The sequence below is a fragment of the Oncorhynchus tshawytscha genome, unplaced genomic scaffold (assembly GCF_018296145.1).
Source record: "Oncorhynchus tshawytscha isolate Ot180627B unplaced genomic scaffold, Otsh_v2.0 Un_scaffold_1349_pilon_pilon, whole genome shotgun sequence".
NCBI classification, from domain to species: domain Eukaryota; kingdom Metazoa; phylum Chordata; class Actinopteri; order Salmoniformes; family Salmonidae; genus Oncorhynchus; species Oncorhynchus tshawytscha.
In genome coordinates, this window is record NW_024609805.1 from 63,560 (window position 1) to 83,523 (window position 19,964).

The window sequence follows — 19,964 nt, forward strand, 5'->3', positions numbered from 1 at the left end:
GGAGGGGCTGTTTCCTCTTCAATGAATCTCTTTGAATCTGTACAATAGAACCCTTCCCAAGGTTGATAGCAAATCAACAAGACTCTCATTTCCTGAAATCTTTGGTCACGCAGGAGTCCATAAGGAGTTTGGCACCAAAATAGGTCCTTTCAGAAAATACAGCTGACATTCACAAAATGTATGTTCAGAATTTAGGAAAATACCCAATTGGATTTTCCATTGTATATTAGTTGAATCTCAACAAATTTATTGGAATAACATCAAACAATCCATAAGCCATTTGAAGTAAACCTGTGAAACTACAACATAAATTCAAGTTTACAATTATAAGATTATCCACATCTACCATGCCAAAGCTATATCTCTAAACAAACTTCAGTCCTTTTTTACAGAGCTTATAAACGAGCAACTGGGCAAATAGAACCACAAGAGCCTTTAACACCACATTCACTCTGAACTACAGAGAAAACAGCTGAAAACCAGGCATTGGATGTATCTCTTCCAACACTTGTCTGTCTAAAACACACAGACAAACACCTCTGAATATCCGAATGCCTCAACCCACGTTGCCTCTTGAGAAAAATAAAGTTATCTTCTATTCTATTCTGAAAAGCATTCTAAACTATCAGAGCTCACACACCACATGCAACCTTTTCCAAAATCTATTCCCACATGGGACGGACCACACACAATCTGGTCCAAAAGTCACATCTAATCCCACATGGGACGGACCACACCCAATCTGGTCCAAAAGTCACATCTAATCCCACATGAGACGGACCACACCCAATCTGGTCCAAAAGTCACATCTAATCCCACATGGGACGGACCACACCCAATCTGGTCCAAAAGTCACATCTAATCCCACATGGGACGGACCACACCCAATCTGGTCCAAAAGTCACATCTAATCCCACATGGGATGGACCACACCCAATCTGGTCCAAAAGTCACATCTAATCCCACATGGGATGGACCACACCCAATCTGGTCCAAAAGTCACATCTAATCCCACATGGGACGGACCACACCCAATCTGGTCCAAAAGTCACATCTAATCCCACATGGGAAGGACCACACCCAATCTGGTCCAAAAGTCACATCTAGTCCCACATGGGATGGACCACACCCAATCTGGTCCAAAAGTCACATCTAATCCCACATGGGATGGACCACACCCAATCTGGTCCAAAAGTCACATCTAATCCCACATGGGAAGGACCACAACCAATCTGGTCCAGAAGTCACATCTAATCCCACATGGGAAGGACCACACCCAATCTGGTACCAATAGATGAATACATGAATATACAGCACATTCGTTACAGACGGAGCAGAGAGGAAAGAAGAACATCTCACCTATAAACCCAGTGAAGGTACAAGTAAATGATGTGGGGATGAGAGCTACAGGCAAGACAGAGACAGGAACAGATTTGGAAGGTATATACTCTGTTTACTGAAAGCTCAGCAGAAAAGCAAAAGGGCAAGGTTCTCTTTATGGGAGTGGGGCCAGGCCAGGCAGGGCCAATGGGACAGTTAGTTCCTGAAATACCTCCGCATTCGTAAATCATCTGCCATCAACGTTTCTGCTAAGATGTTAGTTAAAATATTCCTGACATTAGATTTGGCATGAAATCATCCTGATTTTAGATTTGATTTAAAATATTCCTGATTTTAGATTTGATTTAAAGTAATCCTGATTTTAGATTTGATTTAAAGTAATCCTGATTTTAGATTTGATTTAAAATATTCCTGATTTTAGATTTGACTTAATCCTGACTTTTGGTGAAGGGAGGACCCACTCTGTGTTACCTCATAACTCTGTGTTACCTCATAACTCTGAATGTGTTTGAAATCCATCAAGCTCTCAAGTTACTACTACTGGATAAATTAGACAATGACTCCGGTTGCCGCTGGTTTCATGTCTGTTATATAGAACTCAAGGAACAATCAGCAGGTCACTTGATTAGTTTGTAAAATGTCTCACTGTCAATTGATTGAATTAGACACTTCCAATTCATTCATAACTCTGTGTGATTGGTCAAATTTATTTTTAAATTAGTAATTGGTAAACTATAAAGATAGTATTGTCAGAGAGTGTCTTGACTCCTTAAACTGGCAGACTGGCTGTGATGAGAAGAGAAGCCAGGGGTAAGAAAGAGAAGGACCCCTCTGAACTGTCATGACCCAGAGGTCACACACATGGTGTGATCAATTACCCAACCAACGCGTCAGCCTCCAGTACCCACCCACAGAGTCAGTCTCCAGTACCCACCCACAGAGTCAGTCTACAGTACCCACCCACAGAGTCAGTCTCCTGTACCCCCCCACAGAGTTAGTCTCCAGTATCAACCACAGAGTCAGTCTCCAGTACCAACCACCATGTCAGCCTCCAGTACCAACCACCATGTCAGCCTCCAGTACCAACCACCATGTCAGCCTCCAGTACCCAACCACCATGTCAGCCTCCTCCTAACCCCAGTATCCAACCATCATGTCAGCCTCCTCCTAACCCCAGTATCCAACCATCATGTCAGCCTCCTCCTAACCCCAGTATCCAACCATCATGTCAGCCTCCTCCTAACCCCAGTATCCAACCACCATATCAGCCTCCTAACCCCAGTATCCAACCACCATGTCAGCCTCCTCCTAACCCCAGTATCCAACCACCATGTCAGCCTCGTCCTATATATAGGCTAATATAACTGACATATATAGGCTGACATAACTGATATATATAGGCTGATCTGACTGACATATATAGGCTGATATAACTGACATATATAGGCTGACATAACTGACATATATAGGCTGATATAACTGACATATATAGGCTGATATAACTGACATATATAGGCTGATATAACTGACATATATAGGCTAATATAACTGACATATATAGGCTGATATAACTGACATATATAGGCTGATATAACTGACATATATAGGCTAATATAACTGACATATATAGGCTGATATAACTGACATATATAGGCTGATATAACTGACATATATAGGCTGATATAACTGACATATATAGGCTAATATAACTGACATATATAGGCTGATCTGACTGACATATATAGGCTATGTCACGCCCTGGTCTTAGTATTTTGTGTTTATATATTATTTGGTCAGGTCAGGGTGTGACATGGGGTTATTTTGTGTTGTGTTGTGGTATTGGGGGTTTTAGTAGGTATTGGGATTGTGGCTGAGTAGGGGTGTCTAGCATAGTCTATGGCTGCCTGAGATTCTCAATCAGAGTCAGGTGATTCTCGTTGTCTCTGATTGGGAACCATATTTAGGTAGCCTAGGTTTCACTGTGTGTTTGTGGGTGATTGTTCCTGTCTTAGTGTTTTGTATTCACCAGATAGGCTGTTTCGGTTTTCATTATTTCATTTCGTTAGTTTTGTAGTTTCTGTATGTATAGGTTTTCCTTCATTAAAATATATCATGAATCATCATCACGCTGCATTTTGGTCCGATCCTTGTTCTACCTCTTCGTCAGAGGAGGAGATAGAAGAGAGCCGTTACAGAATCACCCACCACACCCGGACCAAGCGGCGTGGTAACAGGCAACAGCGGCAGCAGGAGCAGCGGCAGCTGCAGTGGGAGAGGTTGCACCCCCTGGAGAAATGGACATGGGAGGACGAACTGGACGGTGAAGGACCCTGGGCTCAGCCTGGAGAATATCGCCGCCCCAAGGAAGAACTGGAGGCGGCGAAAGCGGAGAGGCGCTGGTATGAGGAGGCAGCACGGCGACGCGGATGGAAGCCTGAGAGTCGGCCCCAAAAATTTCTTGGGGGGCTCACAGGGAGTATGGCTATGCCAGGTAGGAGACCTGCGCAAACTCCCTGTGCTTACTGGGGGGCTGGAGAGACCGGGCAGGCACCGTGTTATGCAGTGGAGCGCACGGTGTTTCCAGTGCGGGTGCACAGCCCGGTGCGGTTCATACCAGCTCTTCGTATTGGCCGGGCTAGAGTGGGCATCGAGCCAGGTAAGGTTGGGCAGGCTTGGTGCTCAAGAGCTCCAGTGCGCCTGCACGGTCCGGTCTATCCAGAGCCACCTCTACACACCAGTCCTCCGGTGGCAGCTCCCCGCACCAGGCTTCCTGTGCGTGTTCTCTATTCAGTTCCACCAGTGCCAGCACCATGCATCAGGCCTACAGTGCGCTTCGCCTCTCCAGCGCTGCCGGAGTCTCCCGCCTGTTCAGTGCTGTCGGAGCCTTTCTCCTCTCCTGCGCTGCCGGAGTCTCCCGCCTGTTTAGCGCAGCCAGAGCCTTCCTTCTCTCCAGCGCTGCTGGAGTCTCCTGCCTGTTCAGCGCAGCCAGAGCTGCCAGTCTGCATGGAGCAGCCAGAGCTGCCAGTCTGCATGGAGCTGCCAGTCTGCATGGAGCAGCCAGAGCTGCCAGTCTGCATGGAGCAGCCAGAGCTGCCAGTCTGCATGGAGCAGCCAGAGCTGCCAGTCTGCATGGGGCAGCCAGAGCTGCCAGTCTGCATGGAGCAGCCAGAGCTGCCAGTCTGCATGGAGCAGCCAGAGCTGCCAGTCTGCATGGAGCAGCCAGAGCTGTCAGTCTGCATGGAGCAGCCAGAGCTGTCAGTCTGCATGGAGCAGCCAGAGCTGTCAGTCTGCATGGAGCAGCCAGAGATGTCAGTCTGCATGGAGCTGCCAGTCTGCATGGAGCAGCCAGAGCTGCCAGTCTGCATGGAGCAGCCGGAGCTGCCAGTCTGCATGGAGCAGCCGGAGCTGCCAGTCTGCATGGAGCAGCCGGAGCTGCCAGTCTGCATGGAGCAACCGGATCCGCCAGTCAGCCAGGATCCACCAGTCAGCCAGGATCTTCCAGATCCGCCAGTCAGCCAGGATCCGCCAGTCAGCCATGATCTTCCAGATCCGCCAGTCAGCCAGGATCTGCCAGAGCCTACTACCTGCCTGAGTTTCCTCTCAGTACTGGGCTTCCTCTCAGTACTGGGCTTCCTCTCAGTACTGGGCTTCCTCTCAGTGCTGGGCTTCCCCTCAGTGCTGAGCTTCCCCTCAGTGCTGAGCTTCCCCTCAGTGCTGAGCTTCCCCTCAGTGCCGAGCTTCCCCTCAGTCCCGAGCTTCTACCTCAGTCCCGAGCTTCTACCTCAGTCCCGAGCTGCCCCTCAATCCAGTGGGGTCCTTGGTGAGGGTTATTAGGCCTAGGTCGGCGGCGAGGGTCGCCAATCAAAGGACGCGTTACAGGGGGACTAAGACTTGGTTGGAGTGGGGTCCACGTCCCGAGCCGGAGCCGCCACCGTGGACAGACGCCCACCCGGACCCTCCCCTATGGGTTTTAGTGTGCGGCCGGGAGTCCGCACCTTGGGGGGGGGTTCTGTCACGCCCTGGTCTTAGTATTTTGTGTTTATATATTATTTGGTCAGGCCAGGGTGTGACATGGGGTTATTTTGTGTTGTGTTGTGGTATTGGGGGTTTTAGTAGGTATCGGGATTGTGGCTGAGTAGGGGTGTCTAGCATAGTCTATGGCTGCCTGAGGTTCTCAATCAGAGTCAGGTGATTCTCGTTGTCTCTGATTGGGAACCATATTTAGGTAGCCTGGGTTTCACTGTGTGTTTGTGGGTGATTGTTCCTGTCTTAGTGTTTTGTATTTCACCAGATAGGCTGTTTCGGTTTTCATTATTTCATTTCGTTAGTTTTGTAGTTTCTGTATGTATAGGTTTTCCTTCATTAAAATATATCATGAATCATCATCACGCTGCATTTTGGTCCGATCCTTGTTCTACCTCTTCGTCAGAGGAGGAGATAGAAGAGAGCCGTTACAGGCTGACATAACTGACATATATAGGCTGATATAACTGACATATATAGGCTGATATAACTGACATATATAGGCTGATATAACTGACATATATAGGCTGATATAACTGACATATATAGGCTGACATAACTGACATATATAGGCTGATATAACTGACATATATAGGCTGATATAACTGACATATATAGGCTGATCTGACTGACATATATAGGCTAATATAACTGACATATATAGGCTGATATAACTGACATATATAGGCTGATATAACTGACATATATAGGCTGATATAACTGACATATATAGGCTGATATAACTGACATATATAGGCTGACATAACTGACATATATAGGCTGATCTGACTGACATATATAGGCTGACATAACTGACATATATAGGCTGATATAACTGACATATATAGGCTGATCTGACTGACATATATAGGCTGACATTAATGACATATATAGGCTGATATAACTGACATATATAGGCTGATCTGACTGACATATATAGGCTGACATAACTGACATATATAGGCTGACATAACTGACATTTATAGGCTGATCTGACACATTTATATAGGCTGACATAACTGACCTAAATCAGGAGGTTTGCGTATGCTGATATTAACTATGGGTAGTAGGAAGTTACAGCATAATTTTTAGTCACAATACATGTGATGTCACCATACTCCACACCCACCCACCTCTACTGTTATACATCTGGCAACATCTGGTACTCTCCTCCCTTCTCCCTCTCTCCCTGTCCTCCTCCCTCCTTCTTTCCCTGTCCTCCTCCCTCCAGACTCTCCTAGTTCTCCTCCTCCCTCCTCCCATCCTCCTCTCCCTGTTCTATCTCCCTCCTCTCCCTGTTCTATTGTTTACTACATTTTCATCCTAGGATCTGATTCCTCTCCTAGTTCAGGCCTAAGACCTGACCCCTCCTCCTCTCCCTGCTCCTAGTTCTCCTCCCTCCTCTGTCTGCTCCAGTTGGCTCTCAGATCCAGAGTCCAGACAAGTCACACCACGTTGTCTTCACCACTTGCTCCTCAGCTATTAGTCTTCAACATATTCAACCTCAAGCTAACCTGTAAAGAGGAAGACAAAGTACTGATTGGATATCAAAGTAGTCATGAATGTACTATATAGGTAATATTGACTTACCTAAAAAAAAATGTTTTTATTGTTGAATACTACATTTTACATCAAGTATTTTGTATGAAAAAGTAGGATCTGATTGTCTTGGTGTAACATTGAAAACTGTCTTTCAATGTTTAACCTAATAACTCCTTAGATGCAGACCAATAGGACCTGACCTATGGTTCACTGTGTTCTCAAACACCATATTATGTTGAGTAATAGAAACTTCTGGTAGCATCTGGTACTGTTATACATCTGTCAAAATCTGGTACTGTTATACATCTGGCAACATCTGGTACTGTTATACATCTGGTAACATCTGGTACTGTTATACATCTGGTAACATCTGGTACTGTTATACATCTGGTAACATCTGGTACTGTTATACATCTGGCAACATCTGGTACTGTTATACATCTGGTAACATCTGGTACTGTTATACATCTGGCAACATCTGGTACTGTTATACATCTGGTAACATCTGGTATTGTTATACATCTGGCAACATCTGGTACTGTTATACATCTGGATTATCATCTGGTACTGTTATACATCTGGTAACATCTGGTACTGTTATACATCTGGCAACATCTGGTACTGTTATACATCTGGCAACATCTGGTACTGTTATACATCTGGCAACATCTGGTACTGTTATACATCTGGCAACATCTGGTACTGTTATTCAGAGATTACCACCTGAACTCTAAACTATTCCATGCTGGCATCATCAATTCAATAAAAGAATCCCCCAAAAATCATGGTTCGGGATTATGTCCACCTCATTCCTGATAGAAAGTTTCCCTTTGACTACAGAATATTTCAAAGCAGGCATAGGTACGGTGATGCTATAACAGCTGTGGGAAATTCAATTATCTCTTGTAGCAGAAAGCCATACACAAAATAAATCGTGTTTTTTTTTCCAGCAAATCATTTATTTTCAGAAATTGAATTGGAACAAAATTACTTAACAGAACTACAGATTGTTTTGATTACACACAGTAACACCTGTTTACAACAGTCCTAGAGAGATGGAACTACCTCTTAGATATCATAACGATTCATTAACACCTGTTCACAACAGTCCCAGGGAGATGGAACTACCTCTTAGATATCATAACATTAACACCTTCACAACAGTTAACACCTGATATCACAACAGTCCCAGGGAGATGGAACTACCTCTTAGATATCATAACGATTCATTAACACCTGTTTACAACAGTCCCAGGGAGATGGAACTACCTCTTAGATACAGAAATTGAATTGGAACTCAGATTGTTTTTGATTACACACAGTAACACCTGTTTACAACAGTCCTAGAGATGGAACCCACCTCATAACAATTCATTAACACCTGTTTACAACAGTCCTAGAGAGATGGAACTACCTCTTAGATATCATAACGATTCATTAACACCTGTCACAACAGTCCCAGGGAGATGGAACTACCTCTTAGATATCATAACGATTCATTAACACCTGTCACAACAGTCCCAGGGAGATGGAACTACCTCTTAGATATCATAACAATTCATTAACACCTGTCACAACAGTCCCAGGGAGATGGAACTACCTCTTAGATATCATAACGATTCATTAACACCTGTCACAACAGTCCCAGGGAGATGGAACTACCTCTTAGATATCATAACGATTCATTAACACCTGTCACAACAGTCCCAGGGAGATGGAACTACCTCTTAGATATCATAACGATTCATTAACACCTGTCACAACAGTCCCAGGGAGATGGAACTACCTCTTAGATATCATAACAATTCATTAACACCTGCCACAACAGTCCTAGAGAGATGGAACTACCTCTTAGATATCATAACAATTCATTAACACCTGTTCACAACAGTCCTAGAGAGATGGAACTACCTCTTAGATAAATTTAGCCAGAGACGAAAAACAAACAAACGAGTCGTAACTGGATAACTTCGTAACCAAAGGCAGAAGGTTGTTCAAGCTGTCTCAAACATCTTCCTGTCTGGAACTCCAGGAACATCTACTCCTTATGAGTCTCAAACATCTTCCTGTCTGGAACTCCAGGAACATCTACTCCTTAGCAGTCTCAAACATCTTCTTTCTGTCTGATTTGTCTTCGATGTTCTTACGCCAGTCTCCCACAGATTCTTTGTCCTGAGGTGGGAAGAGAAGCAGATCAAATATATTAGTCTACAGTTTGTTGTGTTGGATCCATGTATGTTTGTTTCTTTGTGCATTTGAGTAATACAACAATTAATCCCAAATAAAAAAACAACGACTCAGAATCATCCACATTAGAGTGCTGGGGTGAAATACAGTGTTTACACTATAGCAGTAGTTTCACCACTTGTTAATGTATCAGATTACACTCACATTATTTGTAATATAACATTTGGCAGTGGGATCCTCTTGAACTCTCATACAACGAACTCAACTGATATTAAGTTATTTGGAAGCAAATCTACCTCTTCCTTGACCTCCTTCTTGACTTGCTTCAGGTTGGCCCTCAGATCCATGGACACCTTGTGTTTGGAGCCCAGCAGAGCCTGAAGCATAGCATCAGCAGACATGCGGACTTTCTTCAGGACGGGCTTCTTGAACTTACCCTTCAGGTCCTGTACTTTAATCTGCAGATCCTCAATCTGAACAGAGAGAGAGAGAGACAGAGAGAGAGAGACAGAGAGAGAGAGAGAGAGAAAGAGAGAGACTAAACACACTACACGCACACCACATACCAGATATAACCCCACCTCCTTATCATCACAGTATATCAGATATAACGCCACCTCTTTATCATTACAGATCAGATATAACCCCACCTCTTTATCATTACAGATCAGATATAACCCCACCTCTTTATCATTACAGTATATCAGATATAACCCCACCTCTTTATCATTACAGTATATCAGATATAACCCCACCTCTTTATCATTACAGTATATCAGATATAACCCCACCTCTTTACCATTACAGTATATCAGATATAACCCCACCTCTTTATCATTACAGTATATCAGATATAACCCCACCTCTTTATCAATACAGATCAGATATAACCCCACCTCTTTATCAATACAGATCAGATATAACCCCACCTCTTTATCATTACAGATCAGATATAACCCCACCTCTTTATCATTACAGATCAGATATAACCCCACCTCTTTATCATTACAGATCAGATATAACCCCACCTCTTTATCATTACAGATCAGATATAACCCCACCTCTATCATTACAGATCAGATATAACCCCACCTCTTTATCATTACAGCATATCAGATATAACCCCACCTCTTTGTCACTTTTGCCAACTTTGCTGCCCAGGTCGTATCTCTCCTCATCTATCACATCAATCTTCTGATGCATCTTCTTACACAGGTCCTGTTCAGAGACAATCACAGCGACTCATAACACGAGACAGACAGCCAATGTGTTACATTACAAACAATGTTGTTAAAAGGGATATTAATAGTGTAAAATGCAATCCAATTGTACTGTTATATTGTGAAAGGAAACGATAACAACTACAACTGGCATTAACACAGACAGCCCAATTCTGATATTTTTTTCTACTAATAGGTCTATTGACCAATCACATCAGGTCTTTTCATATCAAATATTTTTCAGAGTTGATTGGTCAGAACAATTAATGAATAAAATGATGAGACTTGGGCTGCCTGTCTCAACGCAGCCTATGTGATACCTGGAGTTCTGCAATGGATCCTGTGAGCTGCAGAGGAGTGATATTTTCACTCATGTACTGCTTCCTGTCCTCTAAAGACTGGGCTTCCTCTTCCGCTATCAGTTCCTGGGCGATCTGGAGCATCAGGCTCTGGGGGACAGCAACAACACAGCAACCTTCTTTTTTTTTTTTTACGTACTTGAAAGATGAATTATCTGAAGCATTTTACAGACATTTACATGACATTTATATTTCAATTGGAGTGTTGATCTAGTTACGGTAGAAGGTTTGAATCCTAAGAAACCTGCCTAGCTGGAAGTACCATACCAACATAGTTACTGTAGTAGGTCAAAGCTGTGGGCTGGAAAACCTTGGTAGAGCATGGGGGGAATAGGCATTGTGGTGCTCATGTCAATCACTGTTTTTCAGCTTCAGACCAATGCCTATTCTCACTTAAAATGTAGGTTTTTTTGTTTTTAAAATAGTCAAGTCTTACTAAGGGAAAGGCCTCAAAGCAGTGATTGTCTTTTATATTTTTGATTTGTTAATATAACATTTGTTATGAAAAAGTGGTTGGATTGTTTGTAAAAAAAATCGTACAAATCACAAGTGGTATTTTTGTCATAATGTTTAAGAGGTAAGAGATCTCTAAGCTGTTTATATAAGATCTCTGTTGAGTCACTAACTGGATAGAATCTTAGGGAGGTCATGAAGAAGTCATGGAAGTTGCCGTTGGTTACCTTCAGATGATGCTTGCGGCTCGATGACATCTTTTTCCTGTCAGAAAGAGTGAGTACAATTAATGTCATTCTCTTGGTGTTCAGGAACAGGTATGATCATTTTGTTCCATTTTGCAAAAGAAATACAATTCTGGATATATGCAAAAAGATATTCTGTGAACTTTTTCCTAATGTTAAAATCCACTTTTACTCACTCAGACATGATGTCTGTTTGGTCTTTTCACCGTTCTGAGGAAGAAGTAAAAACACTACAGTTAAAAACCAGCAGAATATAATTTAACAATGAATTCCATCCAATGAAAAACGACACAAAGTTGTACGGCAGCCATGACACGCATAAGCCAGTTCCAAGAAAGATCCCCTGTCACGTTCCTTGTTCCTTTACTTAACAACCAAATCAGCAAATCAAATGTATTTATATAGCCCTTCGTACATCAGCTGATATCTCAAAGTGCTGTACAGAAACCCAGCCTAAAAGCCCAAACAGCAAGCAATGCAGGTGGCTAGGAAAAACTCCCTAGAAAGGCCAAAACCTAGGAAGAAACCTAGAGAGGAACCAGGCTATGTGGGGTGGCCAGTCCTAGTCTCAAATGATCATAAACCAACTTTCTCCTCCAAACGCCAGAGTGGTGGATCGGATTACTATTGCTGCGTTTACACATGCAGCCCAATTCTGATCTTTTTTCCACTAATTGATCTTTTGACCAATCAGATCAACTCTTTAAACCAATCAGATCAACTCTTTAGCCAATAGCTAGGTAAAAGCTCAGAATTGTTCTGCCTGTGTAAAGGCAGCAGTTGTGGCTGTTGTCTAATCCCCTCCCTCCCCATGGTGGTGTGTTTAAAACACTACACCAGTCCACAGTTGTGTGCATACTGCCACCTGGTGAGAAGTTTGTGAAAAGTCAACAAATCCAAAAATTGCCTTTTTGCCTCCCATATGGCACTCTATTCCCTATATAGTGCACTACTTTTGACCAGAGTCCAATGGCACTCTGTTCCCTATATAGAGCACTACTTTTGACCAGAGTCCAATGGCACCCTATTCCCTATATAGTGCACTACTTTTTACCAGAGTCCAATGGCACTCTATTCCCTATATAGTGCACTACTTTTGACCAGGAACAGTGCACTATATAGGGAATAGGTTGCCATTTGAGTTTTCTGCCAGGTTTCAGATCCCAATTACACAATAAGAGAGAGTACTAAAAACAGCCTCCATAAAATCTATCAACAGCCAACTATTAAAGACATGACCGCTTGTGGTGAATCTACTGAGTCACTAGACTACATTAGATTCAGTTCTAGATGATCAATCAACCCAACAAGCAAAACAGCTTTTACAAATGACTAAAGCTAGTCTCCACAACATGAGAGCCTGGTTCAAAGTGTGTTTCCACCAGGCAGTAACATGACTCAACTGAGCACAACATGATGATCAGAGGCAATATAGCATGTAGACATCATTGGTCCTTCCCTCGGTCAGAGGGAGCATCCTTCCCTCGGTCAGCAGGGAGCATCCTTCCCTCGGTCAGGGAGCATCCTTCCCTCGGTCAGAGGGAGCATCCTTCCCTCGGTCAGAGGGAGCATCCTTCCCTCGGTCAGAGGGAGCATCCTTCCCTCGGTCAGGGAGCATCCTTCCCTCGGTCAGGGAGCATCCTTCCCTCGGTCAGGGAGCATCCTTCCCTTGGTCAGGGAGCATCCTTCCCTCGGTCAGGGAGCATCCTTCCCTTGGTCCGGGATCATACTAGGAACTCTTTCTATTAGTAGGCTACTAAGGTAAGCATGCCTTGGTATCATAGACATACAATACGTCTATTTATTTTATTTTCTTTAACCTTTATTTAACTAGGCAAGTCAGTTAAGAACAAGTTCTTATTTACAATGACGGCCTACCCCGGTCAAACCCGGACAGCGCTGGGACAATTGTGTGGCGCCCTACGGGACGGTTCTGACTTAGAATATGTGGACAACTATAAATACCTACGTGTCTGGCAAGACTGTAAACTCTTCCAGACTCACATTAAGCATCTCCAATCCAAAGTTAAATTTAGTATCGGCTTCCTATTTCGCAACAAAGCCTCCTTCACTCATGCTGCCAAACATACCCTCGTAAAACTGACCATCCTACCGATCCTCGACTTCGGCGACATCATTTACAAAATAGCCTCCAACACTCTACTCATCAAATTGGATGCAGTCTATCACAGTGCCATCCGTTTTGTCACCAAAGCCCCATATACTACCCACCACTGCGACCTGTATGCTCTCGTTGGCTGGTCCTTGCTACATATTCATTGCCAAACCCGCTGGATCCAGGTCATCTATAAGTCTTTGTTAGGTATAGCTTATCTCAGCTCATTGGTCACCATAGCAACACCCACCCGTAGCACGCACTCCAGCAGGTATATTTCACTGGTCATCCACAAAGCCCACACCTCCTTTGGCCGCCTTTCCTTACAGTTCTCTGCTGCCAATGACTGGAACGAATTGCAAAAATCACTGAAGTTGGAGACTTATATCTCCCTCACTAACTTTAAGTGTCAGCTGTGAGAGCAGCTTACCAATCGCTGCAGCTGTACACAGCCCATCTGTAAATAACCCATCCAAACCACTACCCTCCTCATCCCCACATTTATTTTCTGCTCTTTTGCACACCAGTATTTCTACTTGCACATCCTCATCTGCACATCTATCACTCCAGTGTAATTTGCTATATTGTAATTACTTCGCCACTATTGGCCTATTTATTGCCTTACCTCCTTAATTCATTTGCACACAAACTGTATACAGATTTTTCTAATTGTGTTATTGACTGTACGTTTGTTTATCCCATGTGTAACTCTGATTGTTGTTTTTGTCGCACCGGGTTAAATAAAAGTGAAATATATATATGTTTTTTTAACTCCCAATCACTGCCGGTTGTGATACAGCCAGGAAGAGTCTATGCCTCCCCCAGGGACCACTATGTTACAAAGTCTTCATCATCATCATCATCATCAACAAGTTTAACATAAAGCAAAAAGGTTGGACATAAAGTAGCCAATGTGTTACGGCACTAAATAAAGTCTTTTCTATTCAAATTGTACATGTTTTCTATCATTTTTCTGTCAACTGACAAACAGTGGAAAATCCATGAAAACACTGAAAGAGACCCGGGGAATGAAACTAAGCGGCTAAGTTTAGCTATACTGTCTCCTGACTGACATTAAGATCTGATACTGTGTGAGGTGTCAGCGGTTCTCACCACGACTTGGCTGTTACAGACAGAAACAAACAACCTTCAGCCAGGACACGGTCCCAAGTTCCTTAAGATTTTTTCTAAAGGTCTTCAACTTCAAAGAGGAAATTAATGTTCCTATTCACTGTAATGCTTGGATTATTACTGAGTATTACTGACTATTACTGAGTATTACTGAGTATTACTGACTATTACTGAGTATCACTGACTATCACTGAGTATTACTGACTATTACAGAGTATCGCTGAGTATCACTGAGTATTACTGACTACTACAGAGTATCACTGACTATTATTGAGTATTACTGAGTATTACTGAGTATCACTGACTATTACTGAGTATTACTGACTATTACTGAGTATCACTGACTATTACTGACTATTACTGAGTATTACTGAGTATCACTGACTATCACTGACTATCACTGACTATTACTGACTATTACTGACTATTACTGAGTATTACTGAGTATCACTGACTATCACTGACTATTACTGAGTATTACTGACTATTACTGACTATTACTGACTATTACTGAGTATCACTGACTATTATTGAGTATTACTGAGTATTACTGAGTATCACTGACTATTATTGAGTATTACTGACTATTACTGAGTATCACTGACTATTACTGAGTATCACTGACTATCACTGAGTATTACTGACTATTACTGACTATTACTGACTATTACTGACATTACCGAGTATTACTGACTATTACTGAGTATTACCGTCTATTACTGACAATTACTGACAATTACCGACTAATACTGACATTACCGAGTATTACTGACTATTACTGAGTATTACTGATTATTACCGACTATTACCGACTAATACTGACTATTACCGACTATTACCGAGTATTACTCTACAGACCCGACAGACAGGCTGTCACGTTGTCACAATAGATATGAATTTTAAAAAACATATAGCGAAACACCAGCGATATGAAGCCAGAACCACAGATAGCCTACATATGTTAGTGAACCACAGATAGCCTACATATGTTAGTGAACCACAGATAGCCTACATATGTTAGTGAACCACAGATAGCCTACATATGTTAGTGAACCACAGATAGCCTACATATGTTAGTGAACCACAGATAGCCTACATATGTTAGTGAACCACAATCTATTTTCTAATCAAACATATCAACACAGACAATATGTCTTACAGGGCCCATATTTAAAACACACCCCTGGGGTATAACTTTATAGGCTTGAGTGTCGGTGTCGATGAGGTCTTTGGCCCCAGTTGGTGGACGGGGCCAGAGGCAGGTGGGATGGTAGCATCCTCAGATTGTAAATTAATCATGTCTGCAGGATATCTGGTGTCACCTCAGTGAGATAAACCAACCTAAAGGAAAACTATGGATCTAGTCTGATTCAGGGATAGGCTGTCTGTCATTAATATGGATCTAGTCTGATTCAGGGATAGGCTGTCTGTCATTAATATGGATCTAGTCTGATTCAGGGATAGGCTGTCTGTATCGTCTGTCATTAATATGGATGTAGTCTGATTCAGGGATAGGCTGCCTGTATCATCTGTCATTAATATGGATCTAGTCTGATTCAGGGATAGGCTGTCTGTATCATCTGTCATTAATATGAATCTAGTCTGATTCAGGGATAGGCTGTCTGTATCATCTGTCATTAATACAGTGATTTGTCGTTATGATCAGAAAATGTTCTCACTTTGAAATGCTTTTTTCCTAATTGACTTTTGACATTTGGTTCACTGTGACATCTCAGATATAATTGTAAACACAAAGAGGATATGTAAACGTCTGAGAGGTTCCCATCCGTCATTGTCATTATTAATCACAAAACATGGCGTGCCTTTGAAATGCCTATAACCTTTAATAATGCATGGGTCCACATCTTGCTTCATTAAATAATGCATGGGTCCACATCTTGCTTCATTAAATAATGCATGGGTCCACATCTTGCTTCATTAAATAATGTATGGGTCCACATCTTGCTTCATTAAATAATGCATGGGTCCACATCTTGCTTCGTTAAATAATGCATGGGTTCACATCTTGCTTCATTAAATAATGCATGGGTCCACATCTTGCTTCATTAAATAATGCATGGGTCCACATCTTGCTTCATTAAATAATGCATGGGTCCACATCTTGCTTCGTTAAATAATGCATGGGTTCACATCTTACTTCATTAAATAATGCATGGGTCCACATCTTGCTTCATTAAATAATGCATGGGTCCACATCTTGCTTCATTAAATAATGCATGGGTTCACATCTTACTTCATTAAATAATGCATGGGTCCACATCTTGCTTCATTAAATAATGCATGGGTCCACATCTTGCTTCATTAAATAATGCATGGGTCCACATCTTGCTTCATTAAATAATGCATGGGTCCACATCTTGCTTCATTAAATAATGCATGGGTCCACATCTTGCTTCATTAAATAATGCATGGGTCCACATCTTGCTTCATTAAATAATGCATGGGTCCACATCTTGCTTCATTAAATAATGCATGGGTCCACATCTTGCTTCATTAAATAATGTATGGGTCCACATCTTGCTTCATTAAATAATGCATGGGTCCACATCTTGCTTCATTAAATAATGCATGGGTCCACATCTTGCTTCGTTAAATAATGCATGGGTTCACATCTTACTTCACGTACACAAAGATACACAAGACACTGTGAACTCACAACTTCAGACCCAAACCCTTTCTGACAATGAATCAATGCATTGTATTATGACATCGCTGTCTGATCTCTTGTTGGAATCATACACTTCACACGTGAATATGAACATTCTCCAACACACAGTTAACCAATTAACCAATCAGATACATTATGAGGTAGAGAGTGGAAAATACCTTGAAGGAATCGGCCGTAACGGATTTGGTATTTAACAATTAAATGTAGATTTTTCTCGTCAAGCGTCCATTGTGCTACTAACAGTAGCTCTAACAGCAACAACTGACAGAAACCCAGGACTCCATCAGTTCAGGTGACCACGGCTCAGTCCTCATGTTATCACCTCATCATGACCAAACACAGAAACCCAGGACTCCATCAGTTCAGGTGACCACGGCTCAGTCCTCATGTTATCACCTCATCATGACCAAACACAGAAACCAAGGACTCCATCAGTTCAGGTGACCACGGCTCATTCCTCATGTTATCACCTCATCATGACCAAACCCAGTTATCACCTCATCATGACCAAACCCAGAAACCCAGGACTCCATCAGTTCAGGTGACCACGGCTCAGTCCTCATGTTATCACCTCATCATGACCAAACCCAGAAACCCAGGACTCCATCAGTTCAGGTGACCACGGCTCAGTCCTCATGTTATCACCTCATCATGACCAAACCCAGAAACCCAGGACTCCATCAGTTCAGGTGACCACGGCTCATTCCTCATGTTATCACCTCATCATGACCAAACCCAGAAACCCAGGACTCCATCAGTTCAGGTGACCACGGCTCATGTTATCACCTCCTCATGTTATCACCTCATCATGACCAAACCCAGAAACCCAGGACTCCATCAGTTCAGGTGACCACGGCTCATTCCTCATGTTATCACCTCATCATGACCAAACCCAGAAACCCAGGACTCCATCAGTTCAGGTGACCACGGCTCATTCCTCATGTTATCACCTCATCATGACCAAACCCAGAAACCCAGGACTCCATCAGTTCAGGTGACCACGGCTCAGTCCTCATGTTATCACCTCATCATGACCAAACCCAGAAACCCAGGACTCCATCAGTTCAGGTGACCACGGCTCAGTCCTCATGTTATCACCTCATCATGACCAAACCCAGAAACCCAGGACTCCATCAGTTCAGGTGACCACGGCTCATTCCTCATGTTATCACCTCATCATGACCAAACCCAGAAACCCAGGACTCCATCAGTTCAGGTGACCACGGCTCAGTCCTCATGTTATCACCTCATCATGACCAAACCCAGAAACCCAGGACTCCATCAGTTCAGGTGACCACGGCTCAGTCCTCATGTTATCACCTCATCATGACCAAACCCAGAAACCCAGGACTCCATCAGTTCAGGTGACCACGGCTCAGTCCTCATGTTATCACCTCATCATGACCAAACCCAGAAACCCAGGACTCCATCAGTTCAGGTGACCACGGCTCATTCCTCATGTTATCACCTCATCATGACCAAACCCAGAAACCCAGGACTCCATCAGTTCAGGTGACCACGGCTCAGTCCTCATGTTATCACCTCGTCATGACCAAAACCACCAAACACAGAAAACAGGTGTTCCAGACCAGAGCAATGCTAGTGTTCCCACTTCCAGTGGTACTATAGCTCATAGCTCAACTAAGACAGGGACACAACCTCATCTCAAACACACATACACATACAGAGAGAGGGGCTCAGCTATGAGTTAATTAATGATTGACATGTATGATTCACACGTTCAGTGTACCATAGTTGAACTAGGACAGGGGAAAGACAACCAACACACACACACACACACAGAGAACAGAGAAGATCAGACAGACCAGAGATGATCAGACAGGATCAGACAGAACAGAGAGGATCAGACAGACCAGAGAGGATCAGACAGACCAGAGAGGATCAGACAGAACAGAGAGGATCAGACAGACCAGAGAGGATCAGACAGACCAGAGAGGATCAGAGAGGATCAGACAGAACAGAGAGGATCAGACAGACCAGACAGGATCAGGCAGACCAGACAGGATCAGGCAGACCAGACAGGATCAGGCAGAACAGAGAGGATGAGACAGAACAGAGAGGATCAGGCAGACCAGACAGAATCAGACAGAACAGAGATGATCAGACAGGATCAGACAGACCAGAGAGGATCAGGCAGACCAGACAGGATCAGACAGAACAGAGATGACCAGAGAGGATCAGACAGAACAGAGAGGATCAGGCAGACCAGAGAGGATCAGAGAGGATCAGGCAGACCAGAGAGGCTCACCTATGAGTTAATCCGGCCAACAGGGCAGTAGTGGTACAGAACGTGGGACTGCAGTGGCAGAGAGGAGGGCTGCGGTGGGTGGCTGTAACGCAGCCCTGGACAGACGGTTGTTTTAATGCTGTCCAGTGATGGCTCAGCACTATCCTGCCTAACTCTTTATGGACTTGGAGACCAACCCAGACCAATGGGCCGACACTCTTCTGAAAGTCTATCTCACCCCCCCCAGTGCCCACACCCTGCCCCTTCCCTCCCCAGTGCCCCCACCCTGCCCCTCCACTCCCCAGTGCCCCCACCCTGCCCCTCCACTCCCCAGTGCCCCCACCCTGCCCCTCCACTCCCCAGTGCCCCCACCCTGCCCCTTCCCAGTGCCCCCACCCTGCCCCTTCCTT

The 19,964-nt window shown here is 43.6% G+C and overlaps 1 protein-coding gene across 6 annotated transcripts; it reads right to left on the reverse strand.

The window, feature by feature from the left end:
• Positions 1-7,829: 7,829 nt before the first annotated feature.
• Positions 7,830-19,732, reverse strand: LOC121838739 (troponin I, fast skeletal muscle-like). Of its 6 annotated transcripts, none has more exons than XM_042318457.1 (9): positions 19,576-19,732; positions 11,547-11,580; positions 11,353-11,389; positions 10,634-10,762; positions 10,222-10,311; positions 9,390-9,566; positions 8,818-9,078; positions 8,288-8,754; positions 7,830-8,001 (listed from the first exon to the last, which is right to left on the reverse strand). In XM_042318457.1, exons 2-7 carry the CDS (start codon positions 11,552-11,554, stop codon positions 8,995-8,997), a joined length of 525 nt encoding a protein of 174 aa, XP_042174391.1. In that variant the 5' UTR covers positions 11,555-11,580; positions 19,576-19,732; the 3' UTR covers positions 7,830-8,001; positions 8,288-8,754; positions 8,818-8,994. The 6 variants fall into 6 exon arrangements, with proteins under 6 accessions (XP_042174391.1, XP_042174392.1, XP_042174393.1 ...); XM_042318458.1 differs by having other exon boundaries at positions 8,288-8,722; positions 8,785-9,078; XM_042318460.1 differs by lacking the exon at positions 7,830-8,001 and adding an exon at positions 8,085-8,142 and having other exon boundaries at positions 8,661-8,722; positions 8,785-9,078.
• Between the last annotated feature and the right edge of the window lie 232 nt (positions 19,733-19,964).

Coding starts and splice junctions, on each gene's coding strand:
- LOC121838739 (XM_042318457.1), bottom strand. Junction 9,567..10,221: donor TTGGCAAAAGTGACAAAGAG/GTGGGGTTATAT, acceptor CTCTCTGTTCAG/ATTGAGGATCTGCAGATTAA. Junction 9,079..9,389: donor AGAAGGAGGTCAAGGAAGAG/GTAGATTTGCTT, acceptor TTCCCACCTCAG/GACAAAGAATCTGTGGGAGA.